The sequence below is a fragment of the Metarhizium acridum genome (assembly GCF_019434415.1).
Source record: "Metarhizium acridum strain ARSEF 324 chromosome Unknown scaffold_578, whole genome shotgun sequence".
NCBI classification, from domain to species: domain Eukaryota; kingdom Fungi; phylum Ascomycota; class Sordariomycetes; order Hypocreales; family Clavicipitaceae; genus Metarhizium; species Metarhizium acridum.
In genome coordinates, this window is record NW_027094046.1 from 134,070 (window position 1) to 151,872 (window position 17,803).

The window sequence follows — 17,803 nt, forward strand, 5'->3', positions numbered from 1 at the left end:
GCATGTTGATCTAACCGAGTTTCTATCCGTGATATCTGTACGAGAACTGCGCAAACTTTAATGCTACGTCTCATCGACATATGTCTTCTATTATAACGTGACAAGTGCTCAGTGAGGGCTATGATCAGAAGACCTAGAGCAGAATGCTCTCGCCGCTTCTTGTACAAATAAAGCTCTTCGGTCATCTCGGACTTGATGAAAATCAAGGATCTTTCATACCAAATACTGTTATTAGACGAATTGATTCATTACTCCAGGCCCTCACTGAGTCCTTGTCACAGTCTTGCATTATAACTTTTAGTTCCAGTGACACCGACGAGTAAAAGTACTCAGGTGTAAGATAATATTTCAGCCAAGTATATTAATAACTAGTTAACATCTAATAGTACTAAAAGACTAAAAGATGATTATATTATAAATTCTAGTGTTAAAATTATACTTCAGTTATATTAGCTAGTCAAATACTTTATATCTAACAAAACTTTTATCAAGTATGTCTTTTAGCAAGAGCTATTAGAATCCTAGCGTTTTAAGAAAATGTAGGAACAAACATCTCACTCCTCTTACCATCTTTAATCCCTATATTGCGTTCAAGAACTAGGTATTTAGACAGTATATAGAAGCAGCCCGCAGCCAGCAGGCCGGATTCGGCCCCTTCTGATAGAATCAACTGGTCTTTTAGTTAGTATTAACCAGCAAGAATACAAGCACGCACAACGCATGAAAGGTCCCTTCCAGGTCATAACCTTCTAAACTAGATAGCTTGGACCTTCTCTGGGTTAACCCTGATTCCTTTTCCTGCTTCCAAGCCTAGGTACTTTATGTTATTTGTCTCGAATTCACATTTGTGAATCGTCCCCGTTGTACTGGCTCGTTGATCAACTAGTATAAGTTACCCCCATGTCCCTCCGCGATTGCCAGCTTCCAGCATGGTACCTTGGCAACACATTCAGAAACCCACGCTCCAACTCACTCATGTGCCAATTTCTTCATCTATCACGCGTACTAAAAGTGGTTGCCAGCATTGAGGCCAACATCTTTGTAAGACCAGCCTCACTATGCGCGTGGGCCCGGGCCCGTACCCCATGGTATCCGTGTCGAGCACAACGACCGGTCAAGACGGCAGCCGTTCAATATTGGGCACGCTAAATGCCACTGGTTATAAATCTATTTACACAATCTACTCGCCCTTTCCACACCGACATGCTTCTCGCTGCCCTCCACGTGCAGCCCCGTCACCATCCCAGTGCCCATATGCACGAGCATATGGCAATGCATCATCCACACACCGGGATTATCCGCTCTCACTCGAATAACCACATGTCCCCTTCTGGGCACGCTAACTGTATCTTTCCGAACGGGGTTAACAAGATTTGGCGGCACAGGGGCCGCCGACTCGAAGGGGTTATAACTGCCCCATCCATTTCGGCCCTCGGCTCTAAATGACGACAAGACGTAGAATGAGTACCCGTGGAGATGAATCGGGTGTGCCCCATCATCTAGATTATTGACTATTATGTCAACATCCCTCGTCCTCGAAGAATTAATAAAGGGGATGAATTGGTCTGCGTCCCAGAGGCTGCGGTCTGTTGCTAAAAGCGGTGGATTTTGCGGCTTCCAGGAGGTGTTGTTGACAAAGCCCATGGGCTTATTCTGGAAGCGGGAGAGCATTTGCGTTTTGAAGTACAGGACCATTGTTTCCTGGGCCTTGGGGGCTAATACGTCTGTTGATGTGGCGGCGGCCGTGAGATTCGTGAGATCACGGTGTTGGTCGTCGTCGGGTAAGAGGATAGGGGGGCTATTTTCTTGCCTGGTTTCGAGACTGGGAGGAAAGACATCGAAGCTATGGTTTGGGTCCAGGGCTGGATTCGGAAATCCGCCAAAGTTTCTGTGCAATGTTCAGCAAAAGCACGTCCGTTTAGATGGTTCGGAAGCGGCATACTCGTCATCCAGCTCAACATGAAGCTGATTGTTTTGTTCACCAACGCCGTCCCATCTCACCAACAGATCTGCCCTTTCGCCGGGATACAGAATACCCACCGAGCGGCCGGGTCGCTCCTCAACTGCGAAACCACCATCAACCGCCGCGGGCTGCATTGTCGCTCCATCCGCTTTGAGAGTCACGCCGGCCACCGTCCCAGTATTCACCACCCTCAGCTTCACCGCGTCCTTGGGCCTCCGATGCAGCAAGGGCAGCAGATCCTCACTGGATCGCTGTGTGCAGACGACGGGGCGTGCAGGAACCGCCATGGAGCAATTATACCGACCGCGGCCATTGACTAGCAGAGAATCCGGCACTGGCTCGTTTCCCACGCTTCCCCAGTCAAAGTACCAGTTGAACACGTCCGTCTGCTTGCGGTGAAACCAGTCACCCACGAGGATGAGAGCCTCCTGGTGCTTTGGTCGAACACCAGGTTGGTGAATGACGAACCCCCCGTATAATCCATCGCCCCTCTGGACTTCGGCGTGGCTGTGCCACCAAAAGGTGCCGTGCTCATCGTCACCAATCTTGAAGTCGTACTTGAAGTCACGGCCCGCGACAATAGGACACTGCGTGAAGCCGATGGCGCCATCCATGGAATTGAAGCCCTTCATTCGTAGCCCATGCCAGTGTATTGCCAGACCTTCATCCGCCAGGCTATTGTGCACGTGGACAATGACCCTGTCACCAGAGCGGGCTTCGATTGTCGGGCCCGGAAATGCGCCTTTCGATCAGATTAGTTTCACGAACGCATGGAATCGAAGCAAGGCAGAACCATGTTGCGAGAGACAAACCATTCACAAGGTACACCTGCTTCTCAACGCCATCCGGCGCCATAGTTCCCAGAGTCACATTCCACTGGAACTCCAGTGTCTTTGCGCTTCGCCATATATGCCTCTCGGGGTGCAGTGGAATCGCAAGCTGTTGCACAGGGGAACTGGGAGCTAATGCCGGCTCAAGATGGCGCACGTATCCCAAAAGCGGCATTGCCAAAAGCGCGACAACGAAGACAAACCCTAGCGAGGTCCATATGGAAGAGGCTGCTGATCGACCAGGTTGACTCTTGGCTCCAATGTCGTATTCGTGAGATACGGCATCAACCGCCAACGACTCATCCAAGAGGCGACGGTCTTCCTCGTCCCCGTGGTCGCTCATGGTCGGCTCCTATGACGGCCAACATGGAGTGACGGTTATTGAAGGGATTGAGGTTGAAGCCGACCAAGGGTATTTTCTGGAAATGAGTACTCGGGTTGGATGAATGTACTACCACCACCGATGACCACTTGTGCATGCGCGGCAGGCCGTCTCCACATGAACCACAAAGGGCAGGCCATGATGCGACCCAATCAGGATGGCGAGGAGATGCCCCGTGTCCATGCAGTTGCCGTCTCGGGGTGCCCTTTCATTTCTCCAAGCATTCATCAACACAGACACGAGCAATTTGACGATGACGCCAGCAGATCAGCTGGCCCATTGGCCATCACAGCAACGGAGAGCGATGTTTTGCTGTTTGTGCCTACTGGGGAGACAGATCCGTTCGTCAATGTTTCCACAATGGCATGCACGACATGTAATTAGTTGCATATAGATTGACTGTTGTACATCATATAAATCCCGTTGCATCGAAATCACTAATATTGTAACTCATGGCAAAAATATCATCCCCGAGAAAGTCCTCCGCCCTCAAACCCGCCATGAGGTCGTCCATGTTGCCATCCCATACCATGCCGCCAGAGGGAAGACCATACGGCCACGGCCTAGTCGTCTCCGTAAGCACAGGAGGCTCCATGTCAATCCGGTTCTGCATTTCGACATCTAATACCCGCTATAAGCTATATCCTTTGTGACACGAGACAGGGAGTACGCGTACCTTTGGTGAAAGAGTCAAGGTATTGCTGCAAACAGCGGTGAGCCTTCCTGCTCATTATACTGGTCCCGCCTACCAATCTTAGCGTATCCAAAGCTCGCCGCATCAGATTTTCAATTTGGACGCTTGTCATCCCCAGTGGCGGCAATGTGTCCGGTTTTTTGGACGATATCAGCCATAAACCAAATAGATGAAGATTTATCGACACCACTGACACGGATTAGCACGGCCCATGGCAGACTCCTTTCAAACTCACTCATATAGTTGCACAGCCACCACACGGCATTTTGCCTCAAAAATGACCGCTGGATCCTCAAGATGGTGCAAAGCAGGGTGTGAAAGTCGTTGATGATCTGCAAATACGCTTGCAAGATGGACACGGCAATGTTGATGTGGAGATGAGAGTCGCCTGGTTCTGCAGTAGTCGAGACATGCCACAATACCGCCAATAGCAGCGGTGCATTGACCAGCATGGTGACGCGGTAATGATACAAAGAGCTCAGTATTGTATACCTGTGTTCATCGAGGTCCTTAGCCAGCCATGAATCGACAGTCGCGCCCGATACGGGTAGTGTGTAAGGTGCTGCATCTTTTCGAAGGTTTTCTAGCTTCCGCAGCGATTCCATGACATGGGGTACAAGCTCACTCAGGGTGAGATCATTGGTCGATGTGATATTTGAGTTGTGCATAACCTCAACCACGTTGCCGATAATCTCATGATATTTGCTACCAGCCGCCTGTCAGAGCAAGAATGTGCACTTGTGAATTGCAACCTACATTACATGCCGAAAGTGAGATAGACTCAGCCGTCCAAGTTTGGAATCGTCACCTTGTCCGGTGTGTCCATGGCTCATCAGATCTTTGAGTTTGGTCTGAATATGTTGGGCGGGAACGAGAAATGGGCGGCCCAAACCAGAACCAATTATTCTGGAAGCAATTAGTTTTATCATCGTATCACGACAGTTGATGATCCGTACCGGTCCTCATTTATAACTGCAAACCAAAGCAAGGAGCGCAGCTCATTGTCCCTGTTTCCAAATCGACGGTACGAAGATGGTGAGTGGACACCAAGCTGATAGGCAGCTTTGACGGCACGAAAATGAGTGGTGATGCTCTCTTGTGCCCGTTGGCTATTCTGTTGAAAGTTTGCCAGGAGTAGCAGCGCTTGGACTAACCAAAATCAGCATTCCCATGTGTGCAAGAATCAGCCCGTAGTAGAAGGGTCAAGGTACTTACGGGCTTCAATAGTCGGCAGATAGAGTCCTTTCTCATCCAACAGGCCCAAGGCTCGGCGGTAAAATGGCTCCGACGCACCGTCTTCAGATATATCCAATGCATGGGCAAAGACGATACTCATCAGGGCCTGGGTATTAGAAGGACACGATTGCCAAGTGCCGGTCCGAGAATCAATTAGGTCAATCTCCCGAATCAACATGAATTTGTTGACAAAGGGGAGAACGGGCGCCACTGTGTCGAAAAATCTATTGACCCAATCAATGGCTAGTTTTCGTCCAGGAAATGAGTCTTCTTGGGGTAATGGTTGCCGTTCTGCTGTCACCACTTTAAGCGGCGGCAAGGGAAGCCGTCTTGGCCCGTCATTTCCGCCGACCTGCCGGAGAGGAACATTCTGTCGCCCAGGCTCCTTCTTGTTCAGCTCCTCCATGGACGATGTCAAAGACCAAAAGAAGGCATGATTTGAGCTGGCACCTAGAGCATTTGCAAAGGTCAGTCCGCGCTCCCTTTTCTACACTTCCATGTTGTCCAGGTATCATTCTTACCAAAGTAGCCTATGTCGGCATTTCCGGGTTGGTCATCAAAGAGACCGGTTGCTATTGCATCGGCACTGGAGTCAACTGCACCCTCGGGGTTCACACTGCCAGTATTGGCATGGGCCGGGGAAGACACGCTGCCGCCATGACTGCTGGGCGAGATGGCGTCCTGTGCTTGGGTCTGCTTTGCTAGAGCCAATTGGGCTTCCAACTCTCGGACTCGATTTGCTAATGCGAGATGTGCTCTTGTTCAAAACTCAGTATTCACATACAATGGTAAGGGGAACTGGCGTTCAAAGTCTTGTTCGCTGGAGACGGAAGGCCGCCTACCGTTTTTCTTCCTGCCGGTCCATGCGCCTGTCTCGACTGTTCTGCGTGTATTCGCAAGTGATATTACACCTTATACATCGCTCACAGGACGGATGTCTGCCATCACACTATCGAACGTGAGCAGGCAGTATCACACCGAGGAGCACAGGATATGGGAGATTGAGATTTACCTTGGACTTGGTCTGCCTGCATGCGTTACACGCCTGCACGGCCCTGGGCCGCTTTGTCAAGGGCCGGGTAGCATGCTCCATGGCAATTCTCTATCTGAGTCGACGCACCATCTGTTCATGACGGGGTGGGACATGAATGTTAGCCAATGACGGAATGTTTGTTCGAGTGAAGGATGGACGTGGACGAAGTGAAGTTGTCAAGGCCAGGATGCGAAGACCAGGGCCGGGACTTAGTGCATTAACGGCGCCCCGCTTTTTCCTTCTCTCAATTCCTGTCACACTTTAGAGGGCACTAATTGTAACGATAATATATATATATAAGTTTATGTCTAGTTATAAAAGAGAGAATTATATGCGCTCTTTTTATAAGTGCGCTTATTATTAGGGTTATTTACTTATAATTAAGGGTTTACTCTTATTTAATTATACGTATATAATTTATACTTATAATAAGTAATTTATTTTAATATACCTCTTAATTAAGCCTATTATTAAAGCTATTATAAGTATTATTTTTCTTATTTAAATACTTAATTAAGTATTAAGAGTATAATTATAAGCTTAATTACGTATATCTTATCTTTTCTTAGCGTTTTAATTAATATAATCTTTTATTAATTAAGAGTTAACTTATTAACCTTTTATTTATTAAGGTAAGTTAAATATAAGCTATATATTCTTATTAATTATACTTATTTTACTTTTATACGTGTAGCTTATTAGTATTATTAGCTTCTTTTTTCTTTATTATTATTACGAACGACACTACACAAGACACGAGACGGGACCGTACCGGCTAGGACAGGCATAACCCGTGGGTATAAGAAGAAGGTAAAGGCACGTGACTAGCCACGTGACTTAAGAGGCGATTAAAGAGGTTAATGTTTAAATATATTAATTAAAAAGAATTAAACTAACCGAACCTTAAGTTAATTAATTAAGGTTTAAAGGGATTAATAGTTAAGCTAATTAATTTAAAATTATAATAAAGAGATAAATAAGTACTTAAAAAGAAGGTATTCCTATAATTAAATAATTTAATTCTTTATTAATTAATTTAAGTAATAGTTTTACTATTAAGAGTTATACTCTTAATAGCCTTATTATAATACTACTTAAAAGCTACTTTATAGTATTTAACCTAACTTACTTTTTAAGAAATAAACCTATTATACCTTAAAACCTAAGTTATTATTATATTTTAATTAATTCTATTTAATAAGTTACCTTAAAACTTTAAGTAGTAATAACTTTTAAGATATTTACTTTAAGCGAAAAGACTATTAACTTTAAGAAGATAATAAAGTACCTTTATAATAAGATTATTAAAATAAAGAAGTAAAATTAATAGCTTCTTAAATAATAAAATAACCTTTATAAAAAGATTAATAAGTAAGAAGAGAAACTTATAATAATTTATAGAATTACACTTATAACCCTTATAAATACTTATAATATACTAAAATTTCTTAAACTAGAACTATATAATAGTTATAAGGGTAATATAAGAAACTTTCTTATATAAGCTTAAGCTTACCTTTAAGTTAATAAGAAAATTTATAAGACGCTTAAATTATAGATTCTTTATATTAATAACCTTTTAATTAAAAAAGTAATAAAATAATAAAAGTTAACTCTTTACGTATATTTTAAGTATAGCGTTAAAGTTAAAGTAAAAGTTATTTATATTTTCTTTAATTATAAAACCTTTAAAGAATAACTTCTCGTTACATTTAAAAACCCTAATAAGTATAAAGAAGCTATATAATAGCTTACTTAACTTAAGTAAACTAGATTTATAGCTTATTACGCTAAGAAGTTTAAGCGTATTATAGTAAAACTTAATTAAAATACTAAACCTAAAATAAAAGTTTTTTATTAAGGACTTAAAGAAGAAGTAAAGAATAATATTTATTAAAAAGATTATCTTAAGTTATTTAATAACTTTATTAAAATAATTATTAAGGTAAATAATTATTTATATAAGCGATATTACGAAAAAAGTTACAGGAAATTTAAATTATATACTAGGTTTAATAAACCTAATAATAATAAGCTACGCTAAATATTAATAGTATACGGGTATTACGTTAAACCTATAAAACTTAATGCTATAAATAAGAAAAGGGGAAAGACTTATTATAATTATAGTAAGATTAAATACTTTATAAATAAATGTAAAGCTTTAAAGAAACTATAAAAGCTAATTTCTAAAGGTAAAAAGCTTTATATTGTAAACTAAGAAGACTTACCTACGTAAAATCTTAGTATAATAAGTAATAAAGAAAGCCTTATATTAGTAAATAATATTAGTTTAAATAAAAATTAGGAATTTAAAACCTAATTAATACCTAATAACTTTTAGGAATATTAAATACTCTTATTAAAAAGTAAACCTTTACTAGAATAAATTTAAGAAGAAGAGAATTATTTAATTAAAAAAGATAAACCTAAAATTAAATATAAACTTCTTAATTAAACCTTCTATTATAATAATAATTATTATACGTACCTTAATAGTAAGTAAGATAACAAATAATTTTTATAAGAATAAAAGGGAAGGAGAATAACTCTTATAATACAATTAAAATTACAATAAATTAATTTAAAGATATTAAACGAAAAGTTATACTATACTAAGAATAATATATATATTATTTAAGCTATAACCTTATAATATAAGAAGAAAGAGAATTATATAACTATAAGTAACTCGCTTAGCTTAAGTTTAATTAATATAAATAGTAGGTTAAGTAATTACTAAGAAAGCTTTAATAATACGTTAAAAGACAACTATTAATAATAGCGCTTAAAATAACGCGTTAAAGAATAATATAAGAATAAAATTAATAAATTAAGAAATAATAGCTATTATTATAATTAAAACTAATTCCTTAATAAAGATCTAATAGGTCTTTATATACTATAAATATTAGTAGTATAATACACCTTATAATTAATATAATTATAATAGGATAAAAGATTTAGGTAATAATTAATAGTAAAGTATAAGAAAATTTTATCTTATTAAATCTTATTAATAAATTATAATTACCTTAAACACTTAAAGATAAGCTTTATTAACTTATAATTATAAAAGGAATTATAGTAAAGTATAGCTAAGGGATAATTAATATAAAAGTTACGTAGCTTCTTATTAATATATAAGGTATAAAATACTAAGTTATATTAAATATTATAGTAATCTTAAGATATAATATTATATTAGAGATACCCTAATTATAAGGAAGTAATTTATAAGTTAATTAAAGAACCGGTTAACTTTGATAGAATTTACTAGAATACGATTATAAAGTAAAGAGTAGCCTATAAAGAGCACCTTATTTAAACTATAATAGGCGCTTTAAAAATATATATAATTATTAAAGAGCTTAAAGCTAAGCTAATAAAGATTTTTAAGAAATACTTAAAGTATAGTAAGCTATTTAACGGAGAGCTAAAAATAGGACTACTAGAGTATTTACGCTAGAATTATAAGATTAAACTTTAGCTTAGTATTAAATTAACGTTTAATAAAATTTATTCTTAAAACCCTAAGTAAGATAAGGCGCTAAGAAGTATTTAAAGAATATACTATAAAAGGAATATATATAACTATTAAAGTCTCTAATAGAATACCTAATTCTATAGGTATTAAAGAAGAATAAAAAACTATAATTATATATTAATTATTAACACTTAAATAAAATTATAATTAAGAATTAATACTTATTATTACTTATAACGGAAATTAAAGATAAAGTTAAAAAAGCTAAATAGTTTATTACACTTAACTTAAAAGAAGCTTATAACCTTATACGAATAAAAGAAGGTTATAAGTAAATAATAGTATTTTAAACTAGTAAAGAATACTATAAATATTTAATAATATCTTTTAAGCTTACTAACGTATTAGTAATCTTTTAAAGAATAATTAATATAATCTTATAAAAATAACTAAAAGTATTTATAATTATATACCTTAATAATATTCTTATTTATTTAAATACTCTTAAGAAATATAAATAATATATATATAAGGTACTATAAACTCTATAAAATAATAAACTTTTAATTAAAGCCTTAAAATACTAGTTCTACTAGAATACTATACACTTTTTAGGGTATATACTTATATATAAAGAAATATAAATAAGCTTAAATAAGATTAAAACTATTAAAAAATAGCTTATATTAAAGAATTTAAAAGAAGTTAAAGAATTTATAGTATTTATAAACTTCTACTATAAGTTCTTAAGTAAATATAAAGACATTTTATAATCTCTTATAAACCTAATAAAGAAAGAAGTTAGCTTTTAATAGAATAAATTAAAAGTTATAGTATTTTAGAAAATAAAAGATTTAATTATATTAGAACTTATATTAAAAGCACTTAATTAAAATAAACCTTATAAGCTTAAAACGAATACCTTAGACTTTATATTAAGCGAATAGCTTAAATAATAAGATAATTAAGGAAAATTATACTTAATTATATTCTTCTTAAAGAAACTCTATAAACTTAAACTTAATTATAAGATTTATAATAAAGAACTTATAGCTATTATTAAGTGCTTTAAAGAATAAAGATACTATCTTATAAAAGTAAAGTATTAAATTAAGGTTTATATTAACTATAAGAATCTTATATTATTCTTAACTATAAAGAATTTAAATAAATAATAGATTAAATAATATAAAACTCTTATAAATTATAACTTTAAGATTATATACTATAAAGAATTTAAAAATAAAAGAGTAAATATACTTAGTTAAAGAGAGAACTTAAAATCGAATAAGTAAGTAAGTAATATACCTTTACTACGCGCTATTAAAGATAGAAATCTTATATTAAATACCTAAGAAATTAATATAACCTAGTAAATTAAGCTAAATAAAATATAAATGCAATAAATTATATTATATATTAAGAATAATAGTTACCTAAATAATTAAAAAACGAAAACACATTTATTTAAGGAAGGTAAAACCTTCTTATATAATAAACGATAGTATATTTCTAGTATACTTTAAGAATAGCTTATTAAGAAAATATACGAGCACCTATTATATGAATATTAGGGTGTAAAAAAAATAATTAATAGGCTAAGAAGATTATATAACTTTCTAAAAAGTAGAAAAATAATATAAGAAGTTATTAAGAAATATAATACGTGTAATAAGGTAAAGGTAGTATAACACGTATTATACGATAAACTATAACTAATATTACCACTTAAAAGAGTATAGTAAACTATTATAATAAACTTTATTATTAAACTATTAAAGTTAAAAGAACCTATAATAAAAGTAGCTTATAATAGTATTTTAGTTATTATAGATAAACTTATAAAATACGCCTACTATATTTCATATAAGAAATCAAGTAATACTAAGAACTTAGCGTATATATTCTTTAAAATAGTTATTATATAGTATAAATTACTAATAAAGCTTATATTAGATTATAATAAATTATTTACCTTAAACTTTTAGAAATACCTTATAGAAACTATAAAGATTAAATAAAGCTTATTAATAGTATTTCACTTATAATTAAATAAACAAATAGAAATCTTAAACTAAATACTCAAATAATATCTATAAAGCTATATTAACTACTAATAGAATAATTAAGTAGAATAGCTACTACTAGTATAATAGGCTTATAATAGCTTTAAAATTAATAATATAAAGATATTATTATTTAAGGTAAATTACGAATTTAACCCTATTATTAAGACACATATAATATAAAATATAAACGCACTAGTAGCTATAACGCATATAGTAATAATAATAGAAATATAAAAATACTTATAATAAGAATAAATATTTTTATAGAACCAAATAAAATACTACGCGAATAAAAAGAGATTATTAGCGCTAATCTTAAAGGAGAGATATAAAGTATACCTTATTTATAAAAATATTAAAATTAAGTAACCTAATAATAAACTTAATTAAAAGAAGATTAAACTATTTCTTATTAAATGGAAAATCTTAAATATTAACTATAAATTATTATTATTAAATAAAATAAGAATCTATTTTATATTTTATATATTATTATTAGAGAAAGTATTAGATAAATTTATAATTACTATAAATATTATACTAAAAGATACTAATAAATATAAAGTTAAATAAATACTTAAAGTATAAGAAGGTATAAAGAATTACTATTATCTTATTAAATAAAAGGGATATTTAAACTTTAAAAACACCTAGAAATTAACTAGAAACCTTATAAACTATTTAATATTACTTAAATAGTTTTATTTCTAAGAAACGCATTCTAATTAATCTCTTAAATATTATCTAATAACTTAATATTAAACTTAATATTTAAGAAATAAATTAAAGTAGAATCTAAATTCTTAAAAGAAGTAAAAAGAACCTTTATAGTCTTTTAAAGCTATTTTACTTTCTTACGTTTTACACGTTTTAACTCTTTAACGTTATTAATATTACGTGTAATCGCATATATTATTTTCTTAAACTATAATTTCTTTTATTTTTATAAATGTAAGACCTTTTAATTCTTAGTTAAAACACGCTTCTTAGCTTCTTTAAGCTCCCTTTTAAGCTTATAATATTAATTTATAATATTATAAAGCTATTAAGGGGTTAGTCTCGTAATATTATAATTCTCTTACTTATCTACTATATACTTTATATAATAACTTAAATTAAAAATAAAGGCTTTATATTAAGGAAGTCCTATATAAGCGTAATAAGTATAAGCCTTTATAAAGAATAAAGATAAATTATTAATTATTATAAAAAAAAGGTTATTCTAGTAAAGAGAAGAAGTAAATAAAGCTTTAAACTATTATTTTAAGATATAATTAATTAATATAATAGTATATAATAATAGAAGAAAGAAAATATATAATACTTAAGCTAGCTTATTTTAATAGCCTTAAGAATAAGACTAATAAAGGAGAGGTATAATATTATAAACAATACTATATAAGACACGAGACGAGACTATATTAGCTAAGATAGGTATAACCTATAGGTATAAGAAGAAGATAAGGGCACGTAACTAGCTACGTAACCTAAGAGGTAATTAAAGAGGTTAATATTTAAATATATTAATTAAAGAGAATTAAACTAATTAAACCTTAAGCTAATTAATTAAGGTTTAAAGGGATTAATAGTTAAGCTAATTAATTTAAAACTATAATAAAGAGATAAACGAGTACTTAAGAAGAAGGTATTCCTATAGTTAAATAGTCTAATTCTTTATTAATTAATTTAAGTAATAGTTTTACTATTAAGAGTTATACTCTTAATAGCCTTATTATAATACTACTTAAAAGCTACTTTATAGCATTTAACCTAACTTACTTTCTAAGAAATAGACCTATTATGCCTTAGAACCTAAGCCACCGTTATAATTATATATTACTTCTTTAATTATAATTATATTTCAACTAATATTATATAAGTTTAAAAGCGCGTATTACCTTAAGGTTATTAAAGTATATAAAATATATTAAATACCTTTTAATAATAATTATTAAGCTCTTATTACTTACTTTTAAAGGCTTTTAATATAAAGCCTTCTTCTCTTAATAAAATAATTAAAGTTACTTTTAAATTACTTAATTACTTTAATAATTAATAATAAGAGGTTAATAAAGCTTAATATATTAAACGTTAATTAATTATTAAAAAAGCTAAGAAACTATTAGTATTATATTTTTTAAGCTATTAATATATTAATTAAATTTATTAATACGCTTTTAAGCTATTACCTTTAAGCCTAATATACTTTATAATATCCCTTATAAGGGTTATATTTAAGTAGCTATTACTAGTAAAGGAAAAGGTTAGTATTATAAGGTAATTAAAGGTTAATTAAAGCGCTATTATTCGTATAAAACTAGTAATTACACTTATACAGAGCATTAACAAGAAAACTACATTTTTAATTTTCAAAAAAGCTTAAATAATTAATAATAAATCTAATAAAATACTTGAATTATAATAATAAATACATAAATTAGCTAATATTATAACTAATTAGCTCACATAAAGAAGTGGGTCCTTCCAGCTTATTACAAGCTTAAAAACTAGATTATGTAATTTTCTAAAAACACACTACACTACACTACACTACAAAAACTACATTTTGTAGTTTTTACAGTTCTAAGCTTATAAGAGCTTATAAGGACCCACTTTTTTATGTTAGCTTATAGTAGAAGACTTATACTATTTATCCGTAAAACTTATAATCTTATAAGTATTTTATTAGATTTAATATAAATTTTTATATTCGAAACTACAAAAACTATAAAACTACAAAACTACACTACAGTTAATGCTCTGCACTTATACGCTTTAATAAGCTTATTTTCCGTTATCTTCTTTAATTTTTATACTTAATATACCTTAAATAAACGCTAACCTTATATTAATAATCTCGTTCTAGTTCTTATAGTTAAGCGAATATTATTAACGTTAAATATTAATAAAAAGATTAATTTTTCTCGCTTTAATATTATAATTTAAACGCTTATTTAAGTATATAAATATATAATTAATATTATAAGGTATTATAATTATAACTTAATCTCTTAGTAAAGCTAGACTTTATTTATAAAGATATTAAGTCCTATAATACTAGAGCTAACGTTACTATTAAGAGCTTTTTAATAGCGTTAAATCGTAAAAAGGCTCGTGTAAAAGCTATATTTAATATTATAGTAAATAAGTTCTTTTCTTAATTAAGTATTATTATAATATAAGTTATACTTACTTTTACGTAATATTAAAGCCTGAAAAAGTTATATTTACCTTTTATTATATCTTACCTTAAAAGAGAAGAGTAATCTTATATTCATAAGGTAAATATATCTTATACCTCTCTTTAATAGTTCTTTTATACGTGTAGCTTATAAATATTAGGTTATATTCGTAGATCTATTAAATTTAATAGACTTTTAAAGTGTTTAAATTATTACTTATTAAGTGCCTTTATAAAACTATTTACTAGTATATTTATTATAAAAAGATATAATACTTTAAAGCTTCTCTTTTTATATTTTTACTTTAATTATATTAAATAAATATTTATATAGTATAAATAAGTATTAATTTATTCGCTTATATTAAGTATTAAGCGTATAGTCTATTAATTATTATAATAAATATTATAATCTTATTATAAGTTAAATTTAATATTACGAAAAAGGCGCTTTAAAGCTATTATTTCCTTTATTATTTATTATAAAGTAAGTAGCTTTACTTTAATTATAAACGTAATTATTATTTATTAACGCGTTATCTTTTATATAATAGGTTCTTTAAATAATATTATAAGGTAACCTTATAATAATTTACGAGTAATTAAATCGTTTATATAGAAAGTATTACTCGTAATTTTTAATACCTTAATATCCCTAGTCTTATTATAATAAAGAGTAACTTTACTTATAATAGCTAAATATTAGATAGCTTAATTTATAGCCTTTTAATACTTAAAGCTTAGGTTTATAAGAAATTAAAAGAGCTTTAATACGGTAAACGTTATATTTAATCTTATTATAATTATTATATATAATACTAATTTAACCTTTTTTTAATACCCTTTAATCTTTTACTTAATTACCTCTTTAATACGCGTAATTAGCTTTATAACTAGAATTAATATAGCTAAAAACGTGTCTTTTTATACTTAGCTAAATTTTTCGCTAATCTTATTAATATAAGCCTTATAACTTAAGTAAATTTTCTTGTTTTTATAATCTTTAATAATTTATATTTTAAGAAAGAAGCGTGCTTTACCTTTATTCTTTAAATTATATACTTCTTTTAAGCTATTAATTACGCGATTTATTACTTTCTTATTATTCTTATAATAAGTAAGAATAATATTATTTATAAAGAAAATTGTGAACACGTTTTAAGCTTTCAAGTAAAAGATATAAGACTCTTTTATATTAAAAGTAAGCTTATACTTCTTTAATATTATACTTAATTCTTTAAATTAAAGGCTTAATAAGTTACGTAATTTATATAAAGCTTATAATAGTTTTACGTAAAATTCCTCTTTTTTAAATTCTAAGAGAAGCTTATAGGTTACTAGTATTATATACTTATTACGTTTTACGTAAAGAAAGGCGTTCTTTACATTAAATTACCTTAACTTTAGGTTAAACCTAGCTATTAGCAGAGCTCTTACGAATATAGTAAATACAAGTGTATTGTGTATTATATTTTGTATTATATTGTTTTTTCGTGTATTGTATTTAAATACATTACATTACATTAGTAAAATACCTATAATTGTATTTTAAGTAAAAAAGACCCTTGTTTTTTTAACTTAGAATTATAAGGCTAATTATAAGGGTTATAAGGGAAAATTTTATATTATTAAAAAGAGCTAAATTAGCTCTTTAAAATGCCTCACTCTTTACTATTATAAGTTACCACATTAAAAAGTTATAAGCAATTGAAAATTCGCCCCGCTTTACTTACTTTTTATTTTAAGACATAACTTTAAAGCTTAATATCTCGCTTAATATCCACGTTTTAAGGTTAATTTTTAAAGATTTAAAATCACGTGATTTTTAGCTTTATTTTAATATATAATATGCTTATATAAGCATTTATTTCTGTTATTAGATATTTTATAGCCTTATAATACATTTATAGGTATTCTTATCTTATAATGTATTGTAATATATTATAATATAATACAATACAATATAGTATAGTAAAAACTACAAAAAATACAATACATTTAGAGGTCTAGCTATTAGTATAATTATAATATAAAAGGCGTGTATTATAAGTATTATTATATAGGTTTATTTAATAGTAATACGCTTTTATATATCTTCTTATATAATTATATAAGCCTTATATTTAATAAGGTAACCTTTCTTATTAAATTTATAGGAGTATACTTACTTTAAAGGTAATAGCTTAAATCTTACTTTTAAACGCTTAATTTCCCTTTAAGTATCTCTTTTTTATAATACTTTAATCTTTACTCTTATAACTTTAAACTATTATTCTCTTAAAGGGTAATTTAATATTTTCTTTTACGTTATTAGTACCTTTAATAGATTTAATATATAAATTTCCTTTATTTTAAGTTATTTATTAATTTAAGCTTTATTTCTCTTATTATAATTTACGTTAATTACTATAAATACTATAATAAAGCTCTTTATAATTTAATCTCTTATTATTTAATAATTAAGTAAATATATTTAGGTAAAAGCTTTTTATATAGCTTTAATTAAAAGGGTATTAGATTTTCTTTTCTTACTTAATCTCTTTAATATATATTAGTTTAGTTTTCTCTTTTATAAAATATTTTAATTTACGCGTTTATTACTCTTAAAGTATACGCTTTTACGTAATAAAGATAACCTTTCTTTACTTTTTAATTCTTTATTAATTATTAGTATTAATTTAGCTTTTAATTATACTAATTAAGGTATAATTTCCTTTAATATTAAGGCTTAACCCTTTATAAGTAAGCGGTTACTTAAGTTATTATTTACTTAAAGAGCTTATTTAATTAAAGCTTTTTACTTATTTAATTTTAGCTATTATTTATTCTTAAAATAAACTATTTTTATTATTTAAGAAAATTATACGCTTAAATATTATTAAGCTTAATAATATTTAATAATTTATTATTTATAGGTTTCTTTAAAGT

At 30.3% G+C, this 17,803-nt stretch overlaps 2 protein-coding genes across 3 annotated transcripts; both read right to left on the bottom strand.

Annotated features, from left to right (window-relative positions):
• Positions 1-579: 579 nt before the first annotated feature.
• Positions 580-3,180, bottom strand: J3458_021169 (uncharacterized protein). The gene is made up of 3 exons (XM_066122435.1): positions 2,776-3,180; positions 1,943-2,705; positions 580-1,888 (listed from the first exon to the last, which is right to left on the bottom strand). The coding sequence occupies exons 1-3, from the start codon at positions 3,134-3,136 to the stop codon at positions 1,168-1,170; spliced, it is 1,845 nt and encodes a 614-aa protein (XP_065972445.1). The 5' UTR covers positions 3,137-3,180; the 3' UTR covers positions 580-1,167.
• Positions 3,181-3,584: 404 nt separating this feature from the next.
• Positions 3,585-6,284, bottom strand: J3458_021170 (uncharacterized protein; the record flags this gene model as incomplete). 2 transcript variants are annotated; one of them, XM_066122436.1, is made up of 9 exons in its annotated part: positions 6,118-6,284; positions 5,948-6,054; positions 5,627-5,862; positions 5,085-5,555; positions 4,826-5,018; positions 4,626-4,775; positions 4,105-4,574; positions 3,852-4,058; positions 3,585-3,796 (listed from the first exon to the last, which is right to left on the bottom strand). In XM_066122436.1, the coding sequence occupies exons 1-9, from the start codon at positions 6,196-6,198 to the stop codon at positions 3,585-3,587; spliced, it is 2,127 nt and encodes a 708-aa protein (XP_065972446.1). In that variant the 5' UTR covers positions 6,199-6,284. The 2 variants fall into 2 exon arrangements, with proteins under 2 accessions (XP_065972446.1, XP_065972447.1); XM_066122437.1 differs by having other exon boundaries at positions 5,627-6,054.
• Positions 6,285-17,803: the final 11,519 nt, after the last annotated feature.

Bases quoted from the DNA above. Each gene is read 5' to 3' on its own strand.
- J3458_021169 (XM_066122435.1), bottom strand. From the start codon at position 3,136: ATGAGCGACCACGGGGACGAGGAAGACCGTCGCCTCTTGGATGAGTCG. The intron at 2,706-2,775 runs GTTTGTCTCTCG...TCTGATCGAAAG, and splicing joins GCAGGTGTACCTTGTGAATG to GCGCATTTCCGGGCCCGACA. The intron at 1,889-1,942 runs GTATGCCGCTTC...AACATTGCACAG, and splicing joins CATGTTGAGCTGGATGACGA to AAACTTTGGCGGATTTCCGA.